Genomic DNA, 19,210 nt, shown 5'->3' on the forward strand with positions numbered 1-19,210 from the left:
GATTTATTTTCTAACAGGAGTTCACTGACAAAGAAGGACGAGTGCACATTGAGCTTAAGACAGAGCTTAGCAGCTTTGTGATTGAAGGGGCTGAGAGGTCTGATGAGGGCACATACAACATTGTGGTGACCAACCCAGTTGGAGAGGACAAGGCCAGCCTGATCATCAAAGTAGTGGGTAAACTGAACTTTACCTTTTATTTTTTCAACTGTTTGTACAAAGACTTTTTGAAATAACTACCTGATTTGATACATTAATCATTTTTATATTTAAGATGTGCCTGACCCTCCAGAGAACGTTCGTATTACCAGTGTTGGTGAGGATTGGGCTAGTGTTATATGGGACCCCCCATTATATGATGGTGGAAAGGAGGTAACAGGTGAGCAAAAATAGTATAAAAAAGTTACAGGACATTAATTTCTATATTAATAACTTTTACATTTCCTCTATCTCAATCAGAACTGATTTATTCATTTGACTTCTTCATATTTTAGGATACCTCATTGAAAGAAAAAAGAAAGGCAGTCAGAGGTGGATGAAGATGAACTTTGAAGTCTATACAGAGACTTCATATCAATCAGTAAAGATGATTGAAGGCATCATGTATGAAATTAGGGTGTTTGCGGTGAATGCCATTGGTATATCTCAGCAAGCCAACACATCCAAACCATTTATGCCAATAGGTAAGTGTCTTTGGGGATCATGATATTCACATCTATGCTGTCCTATCCTAAATGTACAATTATGTCAATGTACATGGAATAAATCAATATGGCAGTAGCCCCATAGATTAAAATAAATCCAGTGGCCATAACATGGAATCCATATTATGACTGCATCACCCGGACTCCCGGGGTTATACTGAACAAAACTTAGGTCACCATAGGTTCTGTGGTGATCTATGTTCAGTAGAACCTCAACAGGTCCAGATGTTGTGGCCATGTTATGGTTGTGGGAAACCGGTCTAACAGACGGTGTCACTAAACTAAGTTATGTAAACATCTTATATCAGAGTTCCCCAACATTTTGATGGTCACAAGCCACTTTCAAGTACAATAGATGGCGTTGAGCCACAAAATACATTAAAAGGGTGAAAAATAAAAAGGCAGATAAAAGATATGGCTTATTGATAATCTCCTTCCCCCTAATGTTAACAGCTAGTGATATTGTTTTTTTCTCCAGTAACAAGTTCTAGCAATGCTATAACATAGTGCTCTTTAATACACAATAGTATCTGTAGCTGCCAAAAACTGGTGGTGCCTTCAGAGATACTGGTGGAGGAGCACGGTCTTATATGATAAAGAGCATTGGTTTATAAAATGTCATCACTACCTTGAACAAAAGACATATACACTTTTTTTTATATAGTAGAATTCCTAAAGAACTGCCAAATATCCTGTTCATAAAATCTAATAGATAATCCAAGCACACCACACCACTTGGTGAAAAAATAAATAAAAATATTGGTTGGTTACCTAGAGCTCTATGAATCTCGAAGACAGTAACTAATGAATCTCGAAGACAGAAGAAAGTAACATATATTGGGTTAGAAGTGCCCTTTATTTCAATGGGTCACACCACTTTCATATCAAGTTTAATTTCTAATCTCCACTAACAGAAACCCATATGACCAAAATAGTTACATCAATGAACACTTTTTATTTACCGTATTAATGAATAGGGACTTTTTATGGGTAATATTGGTAAAGGAAAATTGTGATTCCACAATGGCCATCAATTGGAACAGGTGAAGTATGGCAATAGTGTGATGTCCCATTGTAACAAACTACGCGTTCAAGACAGAATCGATCTCTTCAGTAGGTCTATAAACTGAATTGAAATATACAGGTCCATAAATATACAGTGTATTTATACACAGAAAAGTAGTAGAAGTTTTGAAAGGTACGGCCTAAGGTCAAGGGGTAACACAAACATTTTTTATGTCATGCCGTGGAGTGGTTTTAAGACTAATAATATTCTTTTTCTTAGCTCCAACTAGTTTACCCCTAAACTTAACGGTTGAGGATGTCACAGATACAACCTGCACTCTGAAGTGGAGACCACCAGATCGTATTGGAGCTGGAGGAATTGATGGTTATTTGATTGAATACCGCAAGGAGGGAGGTAAGTCTCTGGTGATTTCCTAATATAAATAGAGAGATAAATATTCTTAAAACATTTTTTTAACTTAAATTTAGTAGCAATGTTACAAAATGATGTAAACATAAGATATTCATCATTAGGCCCATTTGGTCTGCACAACAATTATGTCAACTGGATTTTTTATGAACACGTCAGCACTATATGTATTCTTATACATTTTTTCATATATATTTCATGCAATGTCTCTCTAGTGCCACAGAACAGCAATAAATTCCATCTGTATATGGAAGAAGGTGGATAAACAAATATTTCAAAGGAAACTCTTAGAAACACAAAGGGGGGAATTTATCAACCCTCCTGCGACAGTTTTCTGGCATAGAAAATTGCAAATGGGCCCAAAAGTCACAATTTGCATTGCAAATTGCAACTTTTGGACTTTTTACGACATCCTCACAACATCTGTGAAATGGGGGAGTGGCTTAACAAAATGGGACCGGACCACCGCAGCCAAATTTATAATTTACGCAAGAAAACTGTCGAAAGATTCCACTCTTTGGGGCGTAGCAAGGGAGAAGCCTAATACATTGCTCCCCCCGATTAGCCTACCACTCACATTAGACTAGACCGCCTTGAGCAAAAAAATAAACCTCACTGCTTCTCTTCACTTCTCCCCTCTGGCTCTCCTCAGCAAGCTGCGGCTCTTGCTTGGTACCGATGTCACTCCTATAGACAAGGGACAACAATGCAAGGTCCTTCCTGGTGAACGCACCATAAACTCCAACACTAACAGGCAGGAGAATCGATGTGATATAAAATAACATAGATTTTTATCATGGATCAAAATGTAAAAAAATAAAACATAAAGAAAAACGACAAGCCAAGACGTTATTTGCTAAGCATGTGAATATACCCTTACTGCCACTTCTCCAGTTTCAAGCTAGGGTACCCACACTAGAAGAAATATTTCCAAGGGCCCACTCTACATCTATACAGAACATGTATATGTCCACTTATCATTAATAATATCTAATAAGTTATTTGTGAAGTAACTTGTAAGAAAAATGGATCCTTGTTGGCAAGTGATTGGCTCCAAAGTCAGCTCCAAATGGAGTTGTCTTCTGCTGGACCTTTGGAACCATTTATTGTGGGCCGGAGGATCCACTAGTGGGCCAATTATTCTGGAAATATATAATCAAATAGAAAGACACATATTTCACTGTTTATTGCAAGTTAGTTTTGCTTGCACTTAACAGTAAGGCCTCATGCACACGACCGTAGCCATGTTTACACAGTGATTTTCGGGTCGGCCGGCAGTGGAGTGTCACCCGCGAGACGCTCGCCAATCGCGGGCCGTGCACATGGCCGCGTCCATTATTTTCTATGAGCCTGGACCGCAGAACACGGCTGTAATAAGATATATCCGTTCTTTCTGAAGTCCAGGCTCCTGGGCCATGCACGGACCGTGGAAACCACGGTCGTGTGCATGGGCCCATAGAAATGAATGGGGCCGCAATTCTCCCGTGGATTTTCGAGGGAATTGCGGCCGCAAAAGCACGTTCGTGTGCATGGGGCCTAATGGTAGATACTAATTTCTGAGTTTCCATATGGGGATAAAGGTCACAGGTAACTTGTGACAATCACAACAGTTCCAACTATGTTAGAATTCTTGAAACTGTTACTTGACTATTTCCCTCATAGAGAAAGATTGAGGTTGTGGTAACTTACGATTTTACAGCGACATACCCACGACCAGAAGCTGCCATGGAGATCTATCCTCAAACTGATTATACTTATTGATAAATGACTTCTTGAATTTTCGAGAATTACATTACTGTCATACATTTAACTTTTTATATATTTACATTTTTAGCTGCTGAATGGACTGAAGGCAATAGTAAACTGGTAGAAAGATGTGGATACACGGTGAGGGATTTACCAACAGGAGAGAAAATTGAATTCCGTGTAATTGCTGTAAATATTGCAGGAAAAAGTGAGCCAGCTTTAATGTCCCAGCCAGTCACTATCCGGGAGATTGTGCGTAAGTCACAAGAAATTATTGTATATTATGATTATTAGTATTACGCAAAAATAGTATCATTCATTTTCATATTACCTCACATCTTTCCCTTTTACAGAACAACCAAAGATTCGTTTGCCTAGACACCTCAGGCAAACTTATATTAAAAAAGTTGGACAGCAAGTCAATCTGGTTATCCCCTTCCAGGTAAATTGTTTCATGAATTATCTAGGGTACACACCGGTATCATTTTTTGCACAAATAAGTAGTAAACATGAATATATAAAATGTTGTACAATGTCTTAGAAGAAAGTGCCATCTTTTTCACCCGCCATTAGCAAAGAAAATCCTACATAGGGAAAAGGGTGGAGGAGGGACATGCCGCTGCAGCGGTATTTGTCCTTCTGTGCCTGTGTGAGATGCTGTGAGAGAGGAGGGGGAGGATCATGTTACTGTCCCTCTGTCTCACCTAGTCTATGAAACTTATGCTGTGAGAGGGAAGGGGGAGCAGCGGGAAAGACATTTAATTGGTCAGAGTATACAGCACAGCTGTCACATGACACAAGTATGAGCCGGCCCACTCAGCACAGTTAAGGAAAGAAAATGAACATTTATAGTAATTATGCAGAGGAGAAAAAGTCCCAAACTATGCATGTTAGGTGAAATTCTGGCTGCACAACATCTAATATACATCTGCACCTGTCTAATGAGTGATTGTAATTTATTTTTTTTTTGCAACAATATATTAGCTTCAATATTGTTTTAAACATCAGATTGTCATATTAAGTTACCTTTAATATAATTAAGTCTTTCTGACCTAAAAAAAACAAAACATAGGGAAAACCAAGGCCACAGGTGACATGGAACAAAGAGGGACAACCTCTGGATGCCAAGCAAGCTAATGTCAGAACTTCTGAAGTGGACACCATCCTCTTTATCAGATCAGCCGAAAGGGGACACTCCGGAAAATATGGCCTTACTGTACAGATTGAAAACATGGAAGATACAGCAACTATCAACATTCGAGTTGTGGGTAGGTTTTACAGCTTGGAGACAATTTTTATACATACATACAGTAAAAGGGGTTAATATTAAGGGTGGGCTTTTCCAAGAGGTGGTCTTCTGGAGAGGTTTTACTGTAAATAATAGATGACAAATTGCTGCAAGAAAACTAACCAAATCCATATAATTCAATAAGATATATTGCACTCCCAATGTTGACTTATCAGGTGCTAAAAGTATTGAGCTATAGAAAGTTATTTTCAAACTATGCTTGTTTAGAAGCACAACTGAATAGTAGTGTATTAGGCAACACTTTTAAAAAAAACCATGTTTGAACATGTTTAGGCAGTGGATGTAGGCACCCCAATGTGGACTCCCCTCAATGATTCAGACCCGAGAGCCACGTATAGTGATTTCCTCTGCTCTGATGGACCTGAGTTGTTTTATTAAAATCACAGTATGCCGTTGATACTGATGAGCTCCATTATTCTTGTAGAGTTGCAGCAGGGATAATAACCATTCACATTCGGATCCCCCAGCAATAACAGTTGATAAAAAGGGGTGCCAACAAAAGGGTTCACAGTTTGAGAAGGGGTTGTCTAAATCTGCCATACAAAAATATCTATGAGGTGGTGAAAAACCTTACAATCTTCGACATTACATCAGTGGGATTCCGAGAAAATGTTATAAGGCTCTGAAGTCCCTTGCCCGAGGGATGCCAGTAAGGGAAACATGGATCAGGCAGGTTGGTTTTTATCAATCCTTTTGTTTCCCATGAAGATAGTGCCACCAGAGTTGACTGGCAAGTCCTCATCTTCTCCTGTTTCTACAAAAATAACATGTATGTTTAGCTGGGCCGAATGTTCATGTTTTTGAGGGAGTTTAGGATCATAGCTGTCACCCAAAGATTTTTTTTTAGCCTATAATAATTAATAAATTAAAATTGTCATGTTAATGGACAATGCATCTAATGGACACCTACCTGATCCCCCAGAAAATGTATATGACAGAATTGAAAATATTTCTCTCATAATTAACATTACCACTATGATTGCACAAAAATTTTAACCATACTAGCAAAATAAGTAAATGTCCTAGTAATCTGATTGGAAGCACCATATCATTATATGTTTATAGCAGTTAGATCTCTGTTTGATACCAAGCTCCAAACCGCTGCATAAACTAAGGCTCCTTTTACACCGGCCAATATGGGCCATAACAACGAGAGCCGATCAACAAGACCGCTCGTTGATCAGCGTTCATTTGCTCCTTTTACAAGGAGCAATGCCTGGGCAGGAGAGATTGTTACTATGATCGCTCTTCCCCATACATTTCTATCATGTCGGCAGCACATCTCCTTGTTTACACAGGGAGATGTGCTGCCAACAACGATAATATTTTCTGCTGCATAAACGACAGGATCAGCCAATGAGCGAGCGTTTGCTTGTTCAGCAGCTGATCGCTGCCCTGTGATCGGGAACGAGCATTCATATGAATGCTTGTTTGCCTGATCATTGGCCCGTGTAAAAGGGCCTTTAGAGTTAAATGATAAAATAATTAACTCTATGTCTATTCAGGGAATTGGAGAACTGTGACAGTTACAAAGATATACTGAGAAACGTATCAGAACAAACTATTAGACCTATTAAAGAAAAAAAAATAGTGTGCAAGCGTGGATATTCACTTTAAGGGTACTATTACACAGCACGACATGTGCCATGTAAACAAGCGCGGATCAAAGAGACAGCTCGTTGATTGGCTCTCGTACGCTCCTATGACACGGAGCAATGTTTGGATATGTATAGGGTAACTACGATCGTTCGTCCCCATACATTTTCAACATGTTGGCAGCGCATCTCCCTTATTACACAGAAGATGTGCTGCCAACAACGATGATTTTTAATTCTGCATAAAAGAGCAGATCAGCCGATGAACGAGCGTTTCGCCGTTCATCGGCTGACTATTGGCCTTATTACACAGGACAATGATCGTGAACGAGCGTTCACATGAAAGCTTTTTTGCCCAATCATTGGCCCGTGTAATAGGGCCTTAAGAGGGCTATAGATATTTAATATAGCTGTTGTCCTTCAGCTATCATCCTGACTTGCCCATTAACATGCATTTTCGGGGGAAGTAAGTAGACACATTGGGCACACTTATCTCTGAGGGAAACAAACCGTTGGAAATGTTAAAATCCAACCTGTTAAATCATTTACCTCCATAGCTGACATTGGGGGACTGTCACCAAGACTAGATAGACATTGGAATCTCTGTAGATCACATTGGAATTGGTGGAATCATCTGACAAAAATCTAACATCTATGGTCAGCCGTCATCCAAGTCCATTAATATGTTACGGCAGTCATTCCACCACTATATTAGCATTGGTTGGTAAGTATTTACAAGGCAAATTAAGTTTGCCTAGTTATAAAGCAGATGTCATGTATTATCTTACAAGGAACTGACCTGACATCATGTCACATTAGACATTAAATATATTAATAGGAAGTTTATACTTGGTGAGTTTTAAATTGCAGTCTTTCCTTCCTTCCGTCCTTTCAAGAACTGAAATGCTTTGCACTTCCATAGTAGGAAAGCAAATGTCATCACCGCAATGTTTAGCTGTGCAGTAACTGTAGATGGTTATAATCCGCACATGCGGTGTCCGAATCAACAGGATCCATCAAAAAGATGGTGGGCAGATTTGCCAGGGATGTAAAGATTTCTCACTTTTTTAACCAACCAGCCAATAGTTTTTCTTCCTTAGATCGCAAAAATTGAGTCCACTCTAAAAATTGCTACAATAGGAACACATGAATTACACATTTTCATGATACTTTGCAAAAATAACAACTATAGGCAAGGAAATATAGCAACATGTCTAAAAATTTATCGCTCAGAATGGTGATATAGAATGAATTTATCTCAGCGTGTATTGCCCGTGTAAGATTACCCCTGTGCTGGAGGTATACATGCCACTATATTAGGTAATTACCTACTTAGCAAGAAGTAGAGGATAAATGGAAGGGGTATGACTGCAGGATCAGACTACACAGTTTTGTTTTAAGTTTGTAACTCATAAATCTGCATAGGAGCAGTATAAACAGAATCGTATGAGATTTTTTTGATCAAGACTATTAGCAAAGTGAATTCATTTTTTATTCTAGATTTATTGGAGCAATAAAAAGGGACTGTAAAGGTTTTCATAGCCGTTCTCACTATCAGTTTTGCTGATGTTACAAGCAAGGACAGCCTGATGGTAGAGCAGTAGAGTCGCAGGGAAATTTGATTCCCTGTAACATTCCACAGAGTCCATCAACTGGTGCCTGAAGCCTGCCCCCTATGGGTAAACAATGTAAATTGTGGGACAAAATTTGCTGATGGGCTCTAAAGACAACCACAAGGAATCTGATCTTACTGCAGCTCTTCTTTTCTGTCCAGCTACACAATGCCATTCCCGATTCTATTAACCCATGATATATTACATTACACGACCCATTGTATCCAGATCTGACCTTATTCCTTTACTCTGGGGATGCTTTAGGGGATGTAAACTAACAATGTAGTCTTGTATCCAAACAATATCTTCATCCTGTCCATGGACAGAGAGGGAGGGCTGTGGATGGCTTTAGCCTACATGTCTCTTCACACTTTGCATTTGGTGCTGCAGTGTATGTACAGTACATTGTTAGAAGATTATTGCACACAGCCATCAGCATTGTAAAACATCAATGTGTGCGCGTATCTTGTTCTGCACACAGTCATCAGTGCCGTAAAACCTCATTTTCAAAGACACATACAGTACATGTCAATGAAAATGATATTTGCTGATGGCTTTGTGCATTTATCTTCCTACAAAGGGTATGGCATAATAGGACCTAAGGCCTCATGCCCACTTCAGTTTTTTTCCTTCAGGGTGCTATCCGTTTTTGTCACGGATAGCACCCTGAACCCATTCATTTCAATGGGGCCATGCACACTTCCGTTGTTTTAACGGAACCGTGCGGCCGTTCCGTCAAAGGTAGGGCAGGTCCTACTCCTGCCATTTTTTGATGGAACAGTCTCGGCCTTCTCATTGAATTTGGTCCGTGAAACAACGGGCTGCACACGGAAGTCAGCCGTGTGCAGCCCGTGTGTGACGGAACCGTCAATGACCGCCGTTCAACAGCCAATGGAGGTGTGCACAAGGCCTAAGAATACAGCTGTCAGTCACACTGTACTCTCACCCACATTGAGCTGCTTAACAGTGTAAACAATGGGGATAACACAAGATTGACCTACACAGAGGAAATATAGATCTGTTCTGTTCTTTTATATAATGTAATATAGTATATTATATAGTATGCCATAATACAACATTTTTCACGTTAAACTCCTGGAGAAACCTATTAACCCTACCTATGTTCATAATACAGTCCTCATAATGCTGACTGTTGTAGACATCACAACATCTGAAGTTCATCTGAGAGGAATATCTACATAGATCAGGTTCCTTTATTTCAACTATATTTATCTCATTCTGCTGGACAATATCCAGCGCTGCCTGCAGAGACCCAGATCCATCACAGGCTACAGAATGTGAGAGAAGGTTTATTTTAATCCCTCCTAATTCAGAATTGAAAGTGTGAATTTACCAGTCCTGAATTGGTCATGAAGGCGCTCCAGCTCTTCTGGGAACTTGGCAAGGCCACCCAATTGACTTCATTGCTTTGCCTGCTGGTTTGATTTCATCATCTGACTAGTAAGACATTGACAATCTCATTCACCAGGTTATCATTTCATCACTTGTCAAGAGTTTATTTTCCATATTTGGTTTGTATCGTGTATATATTGAAGTTATGCATTGTGTCACAGTTTTTTCATCTTTAGTTTTATTTCTGTTTTCTCCCATGTAGCAGATACAATAACTGATCAATTATAGACGTAAATACGGATAAAAATAAGAGGTTGCACATTTTTTATGTATATGAGGCCCTTCCCGTTCCCATTCATTTAAATGGGAGTTGGACGCTTCCTTTTCCCGATAGCTGATTTTTTCAGCTAGTGGACAAAAGAATCGTCCTGCCCGATCTTCGAGCGGATTCTGCCTGAACCTCTCATTGTAGTGAAGGAGGAAGAGGAGGAATCTTCCTGCCGACAGCAGGAACAATTCCGCGGCAGATTTTGCAGCGGCAACCGCCAAGCAATAGCGCAGTCGACTGCGCTATTCAAAACAATGGAACCCTGTCACAACGGTGACAAACGGAAACCTTTTGCAAAGTTTTCGTCACCATTGTGATCAATGGTGATGCAAACGGAAGCTAAGGTTTCCGTTTGCCTTTCCGTTGAGGGGTTAACACGACGGAAACCTCTGACGGAACCCCTAACACACATTGTTTGTAGCAGGATCAGATGAGACACATAGCTGAGAAACATACGAGATCAGCATTATTAAAGCAACAGATGACTTCTTATTCACTAAATGGATTTTTTAAGATGCAAGATGGAGTCACATAGCCATACCATTAAAATGGAATCAATAAACATTTTTTTCATTTTTTTCCAAAATATTTTTCATTGAATTTTCAAAAAAGATGGTATAAACGGTACATAATAAACATTGTATAGAGAATCATCAATATTACTGTTATCCAGAAACATTCTTTGCCCAATAACAAAGTTTAAACTTTACCAAATACAGCTTTGGTAAGCTAGGAACTTTAATGCCAATTATGACAGAATAATCAGTTGCCGTACTGAATATGAATGAAATGCAAAGTGTCGCTATCAGCACCGCCATAAATTACATACACTTATATGCGCAACAAAAAATACCTAAAAGAAAAAATAAATAAATAAATAAAGGAAATAATTAGGAAAAAACAAAGATCATTATTCTGATATTCTAATAACCCGGGTCTTATAGAAGACATTACTCTAGAGAGAAATTTCAGGGTCCCAGGGAGCCCAGCGTTCTGAAATATCCCCTTTTGCCAAAGTCAAGGCTGCGAATTGAAACTCCAACCCATAGGCAGTGTTCACAGACGACCGAATAAATATTTTTTAATCACCTTCACACTACACATACTCCGATGTAGCTGTGTTGGGTTGGCAATACATTCCCAAATTCTCTGCAAAGTTAATAATGTTTTGACTACATTGTCTGCTTCCATTCCAACCATCTTTGAGCAGGATTGCTATCACATTATCCCTACTCTAAAACCTTGATGCAGCCGTCTTCTGGATAATCAATGACCAGGTACCAAGGAACAACCCAGTGTAGCAGAACCCTGGTTAGGAAACAATGTAACAGCATCAGTCATGCCAAGTTGGACTGGTTACTTATGCTTTAATGCTCCATCTGTAGTAAGACAAAATGCAACATAAATAACATATATATTTTTACACATAATGATCCAAAATAGACTAAAATTTCATTTTATAAAGCATGTGGTGAGAAACATCAGGTTGGAAGCAGGAAGAGTTGAGTCAATGCCAGGAAGTATCTAAAAAATATAAAAATGTTACTGTACTTTGTTACTGGGGGAAATACTAGTTGAGCAATTCTTTTTAAAGGGTTTTAGATATTGCATGTCAAAAATGTTTGATTATATTCCTAGAAAAACCTGGTCCTCCTCAAGCAGTGGCCATCAAAGAGGTCTGGGGATTTAATGCTTTTGTTGAATGGCTGCCCCCGAAAGACAATGGGAATTCGGAAATCACAGGCTACACTATACAAAAAGCTGATAAGAAAACAATGGTAATTATGAATGTTTTATTGCTTTAAAGTAACCATGCAAAGGTGGCTTGACTATGCTTACAGACGTAAAGATGTTGTCTTGCCTCCTTTTTACAAAAACATAAAAATAGTATTTGCTATGTTCATATAGTAAGGAGCACATTACAATATGGTACAATTCAGCCACAAAATTATTCACCAAAAATTATTTCAAAGGTCTCCTATATTCAGTTTTGAGCCCAGAAGAGGAAATATTTCTGAGGGCTCATTCAATAGAGAAATGTGCAGGTTAACTCTTAGCTGCATAGTAATCTCTGCTGTTATCATTGCACACAAAAAAACGTTATGCCAGACTGTCCAAAAAATAATTAACCCCCCTATTGTAAAAGGACCACTTTATCATGTTAGAGCCATGGCCCACATGAGGGTCCTCTGTCCATACAATGTATCCTGGATTTACTCACCAAATAGAGATACAAATGTAACTGTATCTAATATTGATACTTTGCTGTAATAATTGATGTAAAAGCAGCAATGTCCACCACACAATGTCCAAAAACCATATACAGGATCTGGGTTCCAAAGTTTGTTGATGCTGATGCATTAGGGATTTTTTATTTTACCCCTACTGTTAAAGATCCAGAGGGAGTAGAGGAAGGACCTAGATGGTGAAGACACCAAATTTTTAGCCCCTGATGTCCTTAATTTAATCCAGTTACGATTATTGGAGCCCCTACACGGTTTTCATTCCTGACCATGACAACCAGCATAGTATATCGAGGTCACTTATGCTTCTTTGGGACTGGTTTCGAAGATCTGAGACACTTGATTGGTTTGAGTTTTGACAGCTGTGACAGTCTGCAGAATAATTTTATCCTGTAAAATTGTGTGCATTTTTTATTCTCCAAAGGAATGGTTTACTGTATTTGAACACAACCGAAAAACCCAATGTACAATTTCAGACTTAGTCATGGGTAATGAATACTACTTCAGAGTGTTCAGTGAGAACATTTGTGGCCTTAGCGAGAACCCTGCAACTTCCAAGAACACTGCAGTCATCCAGAAATCAGGTACGCGTTCAATTAGTTATTGATTTAATTAAGTGTACATTTATGGTCCTAATGCAAAAAATTTGAACGGGTAAGCTGATTTGGCAAATGACCCATTGGCCCTGGTAAAGTTTTTGTGTCTGGGTTGCCTCAAGACCCCATCACTGTCCCCTATAATGTATTAGTCACTAATTATTGTGTCTCTTGTCTCTGCAGTATTCATATAATCATATATTTTCCTGTCAGTATTCAGATCTTTCATGTTATTACTTTATTTTTAAGAATTAGGAAATTAGTTCTTTTATACCACCTTAATCATCATATCTATAGTAAATGCATTACTTAAAGAGGCTCTGTCACCACATTATAAGTGGCCTATCTTGTACATGATGTGATCGGCGCTGTAATGTAGATTATAGCAGTGTTTTTTATTTAGAAAAACAATCATTTTTGACGGAGTTATGACCTATATTAGCTTTATGCTAATGAGTTTCCAAATGGACAACTGGGCGTATTTTACTATATGTCCAAGTGGGAGTTGTGGAGAGAAGTGTATGACGCTGACCAATCAGTGACCAATCAGCGTCATACACTTCTCTCCATTCATTTATACAGCTATATCGCTATGTGCAGCCACATAAACACACTGTAACATTACTGCAGTATCATGACAATGAATATACATTACCTCCAGCCAGGACGTGATGTCTATTCAGAATCCTGACCACTTCTGTAGCGTCTGCGTGAGACTACAGCACAGCACAGCGAGATCTCGCTGTAAATGACAGCTTACAGCGTAATCTCGTGAGACTACGCCTGCTATGCTGTAAATCACAGAGAAGTGCAGAGAAGTGCTCAGGATTCTGAATACACATCCCGTCCTGGCTGGAGGTAATGTATATTCATTGTCAGGACACTGCAGTAACTTTACAGTGTGTTTATGCCGCTACATATAGCGATATAGCTATATTGCTATGTGCTGAATAAATGAATGGAGATAAGTATATGACACTGATCGGTCAGCGTCATACACTTCTCTCCACAACGTCCACTTGGACATATAGTAAAACACGCCCAGTTGTCCATTGAGAAACACATCATAAAAGTAATATAGGTCATAACTCCGTCAAAAATTATCGTTTTTCGAAATAAAAAACACTGCTGTAATCTACATTATAGCGCCGATCACATCATGTACAATATAGGCCACTTATAATGTGGTGACAGAGCCTCTTTAAATGCATACAAACAAATCCCAATAGCTGCTGGGGCAGCCGCTAAATATAACGTAACTAGGAATGTTGTGTATTTTAGGTCTTTACCTTTCCTTTATATCATTTCTGTAAATGTTAGTTTTTTCCTGCATAACTGTTCAGAGATCTGTCCTCTTTCTGGTGTGGATCTGGAAAAATTAGCTGTATGCTCTAACCAGATGTCTCCCCTGCTGTTTCCAGCATGAGTCTCGCACACAGACTGCAGCATCATCATCCTCATCCCATTCCCTTTCCTGTGCCTTCAATTACTTTGTTACTAAAGAAATACTTCTAAGTGACTGAGGAGGTTTCTAAGCAATAACATTGGGAGTGCAGGCAAAGGGTTGATTAAATAAGCACTATCATTTCAACAAACTTTGAATAAATTTATATTATAAGCGAATATAAGAAACTTTGTAATCTATTTTAGAGAAAAATGCCTCTTTTTTCACTTACATTATAAGGCTCCTCCCAACTCCTTCCTTAACTGTTTACATATCCTGAATTTACTGCTAAATTCATCTTGAGAGACAAGACTGATTCTCAGCTTACTTAAGGATCAGGTTACATACTTCCCATAAAAGTCAATAGAGAAGGGAGGGGGATAAGTGAGAGATAGGCAGAGACACACACAGACGCTGCTGCAGCTTCTAGTAAGTGTTCTATCTTACCCCAGTGCTGGATTCACAGCAACAGTGCTTAGTACTTCTGTATAATCTCCTCCATGCTGCTGTTTCAGAGGGTGTGCTTCAAAGAGATTGGGGAGCAGGATACTCTTCTTTATGTGTGTTGTGTATGTAAGACATGATAGATGTTAGGTTCCATCCCTTAGCTGTGGAAAACTGAGAAATAGATGTAGAGCCTGCAGTGGGGAGAACTGCTAAAAATTCAGGATACAAGTCATATAATGACCAAAAATAGTGTTATTCCTCATGTTCACAAGTAAATTACAACAATCTGTTCTGAAAAGGTTGCAGGAAATAAAGAATGTCATTGTCTCCTAATAATATATATTATACAGGTTTTTATATATTCACATGTACTGCTCATTCAAAACTGTGGTTACAGCTAACATTGCCCTGGGCACTCTTTCTACTCTATAATATACCCAAATTGATATAGTGCCACACTGCACTACACCACACCATTTATACTTGTTAAAGGTCCATTATTAGGTAAAAGACCAAATCAAATTGTAAAAAAGAAAACATATTGACTATAATCCAGTTTCTACACAGCACTGTAAACTGAGTTACCTTAGACCATTGCTAAAGGTCAATCTTTATTTTATTCATTGTTTGCTAAACCTGGGCACACGCATAAGATAAAAGTCGGCATTACCCACCGTTTTTGGAAGGGTCAGGGGCGTACATTATGTATATGGAGATCTTCTGACTACCCCCGACGGAATATGTTGCGGAATAGAGGCATTGGGCATGTTGGATTTTACCATGCCCAAACCCTTGTTCCTGTGGGAGATAAGCCGCTGCCAGAGGGGTTTGGCAGCAGCTTATTCCCCTTGTCCCATTGAAAGAAACATGCACACTTGGCAGATCCACTTTGCACACTTGGCAAGCGTGCATGTTTATGGTGAAGTTTTGAAAAATTGCTTCCGGCAAAAAGCTTGCTCACGTGTATGGCTTAAGAATGAGTATTTTGTATCCACTTCTCTTTATCTCCGTCATGGCAATCATGACCCCCAGTTAACTGATCTCATGGGAAACAAAGATCTATAGAAAATCGGGGAACTCCAGCGATAGGAAACCCCTGAAGTCGCTGTCCATATATGGACAGTGACATCGGCAGCAGTAGTGGAGTCCCCGAGCAGAGCATCAGCTGATGCTCTGCCTGGGGACTCCCATACTGCTCCCGATGTCACTGTCCATATATGAACAGTAAATGTGATGTTGGCAGCAATGCTGGAGCCCCTGAGCAGAGCATCAGCTGATGATCTGCTTGGGAACTCCAGCTATAGGTAACCCCTGAAGTCACTGACCAAATGTCGGGAGCAGTGCTGGAGTCCCGAGCAAAGCTCTAACTGATGTTCTGCTCAGGGACTCCTGCAATAGGCAGTGTGACAGCCCATTGCGGTCATGCCATTTGTAACACGCCGACATGAACAGCACAGGGGCCATGTTGGCGCGTCATCGATATTTTAAAAGCTCCAGGACTTCCGGGAACAGTTCACCTGGTTTGAACGGCACCATTTAGTACCAAATTTTTGATTAAAGTATATTAGTAAGTGACTTCTTTTTACATAGAAATATGAATGCAAAGCAATTTTTGTCATTTTTGGTCCCCAGATAACCCCTTTATATCTTTGATGTCTCCACAGGCATAATCTTGAAGCCACTGGACTACAAAGAACGAGATGTCACCATGCCACCAAAGTTCCTTATTCCTCTCGTAGACCGCACTGTAGTGGCTGGTTACAGCACAGCTTTGAATTGTGCAGTAAGAGGCTTTCCAAAGGTACACAATTTTTTTTTCATTTTTTTTTTATAAATGTCTTTAATGTACAGTGAAGGAAATAAGTATTTGATCCCTTGCTGATTTTGGAAGTTTGCCCACTGTCAAAGACATGAACAGTCTAGAATTTTTAGGATAGGTTAATTTTACCAGTGAGAGATAGATTATATAAAAATAAAAAAAACAGAAAATCACTGTCAAAATTATATATATTTATTTGCATTGTGCACTGAGAAATAAGTATTTGATCCCTTTGGCAAACAAGACTTAATACTTGGTGGCAAAACCCTTGTTGGCAAGCACAGCAGTCACACGTTTTTTGTAGTTGATGATGAGGTTTGCACACATGTTAGATTGAATTTTGGCCCACTCCTCTTTGCAGATCATCTGTAAATCATTAAGATTTCGAGGCTGTCGCTTGGCAACTCTGATCTTCAGCTCCCTCCATAAGTTTTCGATGGGATTAAGGTCTGGAGACTGGCTAGGCCACTCCATGACCTTATTGTGCTTCTTTTTGAGCCACTCCTTTGTTGCCTTGGCTGTATGTTTCGGATCATTGTCATGCTGGAAGACCCAGCCACGAGCCATTTTTAATGTCCTGGTGGAGGGAAGGAGGTTGTCACTCAGGATTTGACGGTACATGGCTCCATCCATTCTCCCATTGATGCGGTGAAGTAGTCCTGTGCCCTTAGCAGAGAAACACCCCCAAAACATAATGTTTCCACCTCCATGCTTGACAGTGGGGACGGTGTTGTTTGGGTCATAGGCAGCATTTCTCTTCCTCCAAACACGGCGAGTTGAGTTAATGCCAAAGAGCTCAATTTTAGTCTCATCTGACCACAGCACCTTCTCCCAATCACTCTCAGAATCATCCAGATGTTCATTTGCAAACTTCAGACGGGCCTGTACATGTGCCTTCTTGAGCAGGGGGACCTTGCAGGCACTGCAGGGTTTTAATCCATTACGGCGTAATGTGTTACCAATGATTTTCTTGGTGACTGTGGTCCCAGCTGCCTTGAGATCATTAACAAGTTCCCCCCGTGTAGTTTTCTGCTGAGCTCTCACCTTCCTCAGGATCAAGGATACCCCACGAGGTGAGATTTTGCATGGAGCCCCAGATCGATGTCGATTGACAGTCATTTTGTATGTCTTCCATTTTCTTACTATTGCACCAACAGTTGTCTCCTTCTCACCCAGCGTCTTACTTATGGTTTTGTAGCCCATTCCAGCCTTGTGCAGGTCTATGATCTTGTCCCTGACATCTTTAGAAAGCTCTTTGGTCTTGCCCATGTTGTAGAGGTCAGACTGATTAATTGAGTCTGTGGACAGGAGTCTTTTATACAGGTGACCATGTAAGACAGCTGTCTTTAATGCAGGCACCAAGTTGATTTGGAGTGTGTAACTGGTCTGGTGGAGGCTGAACTCTTAATGGTTGGTAGGGGATCAAATACTTATTTCTCTGTGCACAATGCAAATAAATATATATAATTTTGACAATGTGATTTTCTGTTTTGTTTTTTATATAATCTATCTCTCACTGGTAAAATTAACCTAGCCTAAAAATTCTAGACAGTTCATGTCTTTGACAGTGGGCAAACTTACAAAATCAGCAAGGAATCAAATACTTATTTCCTTCACTGTATTAGCGACATATAAAGTTTGAATATGTAATTCTAAAAAAATCTACCATGTACACTATACAACTTATTTTTCAAAATAATGTTCAAAATCTAATATTCAGTTTGTTACAAAGAATTACCGTATATCTTTATGTAATTCTTGTTACAGTTGGTACAACAAAGACCAAATATAATAAACACCTCAGATTTGTTGGTAAAACTAAGAAGGTGGTCAAGGTTAAGATCTCAGTTATCAGAGTTTGTATGGCCTAAAAAAGACAAATATCCATCTGGTTCAGCCTATTATTTTGCAATGTTGATCCACAGGAAGGTATAACCCCCAAGAGGCAAAAGCCAATTTTCCTCATCAAATTTCCTTCCCAACTCCAGTATGAAGTATCAGAATAAAACCCCTGTGATATTGCCAACAGCCCCCTTGTAGATAATGCCACACACTGCCCTCTGTAGATAATGCCACACAGCCCCTGTAGATACTGCCACAGCTCCCTTTAGATAATGCCGCACACTGCCCCCCTGTAGGTAGTTCCACACAGTCCACCTCTAGGTAGTGCCACACAGAGCGGGGGGCTCTAGGTACCACACAACTCCCTTGTACATAGCACCCCCGTATATGGCACACTCCATCCCTGTAGATAGCGCCACTGTAGGGGACTGTATCCGGTGGATAGGTCATCAGTTGTCCGGCAGTGGACAACCCCTTTAACAATGCAGAGCTTCTTGCAGTGAAATTCCTACACAGTGCAGTTCACATATAGTGCAACACACTTGTTCTGACGATGAGCAGAATCATACTCAGGGTTGCCAACCCCCACTTCAGTAATTTCTGGACAACTGAGCTAAAAATCACAGACATTTTTTACGGACACATTACAAAATCATTGACTGTATACTGTGCAGTGTTCTAGGAGTGACTAATCAATCACAGGACTGCTTGTAGCTTTCCCACACTAACTTTGTGT

General features: G+C 39.7%; 1 protein-coding gene across 1 annotated transcript in view; it reads left to right on the forward strand.

Moving 5' to 3' along the window:
- MYBPC2 (myosin binding protein C2) overlaps positions 1–19,210 on the forward strand; it is a 93,044-nt gene that overhangs the window by 49,331 nt on the left and 24,503 nt on the right. The window contains exons 18-27 of the mRNA XM_075840811.1: positions 18–177; positions 275–379; positions 495–683; positions 1,990–2,124; positions 3,974–4,141; positions 4,239–4,327; positions 4,958–5,153; positions 11,722–11,861; positions 12,751–12,910; positions 16,478–16,614. Coding sequence (XP_075696926.1) covers positions 18–177; positions 275–379; positions 495–683; positions 1,990–2,124; positions 3,974–4,141; positions 4,239–4,327; positions 4,958–5,153; positions 11,722–11,861; positions 12,751–12,910; positions 16,478–16,614 — 1,479 coding nt within the window. The remainder of the gene's footprint in view (positions 1–17; positions 178–274; positions 380–494; positions 684–1,989; positions 2,125–3,973; positions 4,142–4,238; positions 4,328–4,957; positions 5,154–11,721; positions 11,862–12,750; positions 12,911–16,477; positions 16,615–19,210) is intronic.

Source organism: Rhinoderma darwinii, chromosome 10 (genome assembly GCF_050947455.1).
Source record: "Rhinoderma darwinii isolate aRhiDar2 chromosome 10, aRhiDar2.hap1, whole genome shotgun sequence".
Classification (NCBI taxonomy): Eukaryota; Metazoa; Chordata; class Amphibia; order Anura; family Rhinodermatidae; genus Rhinoderma; species Rhinoderma darwinii.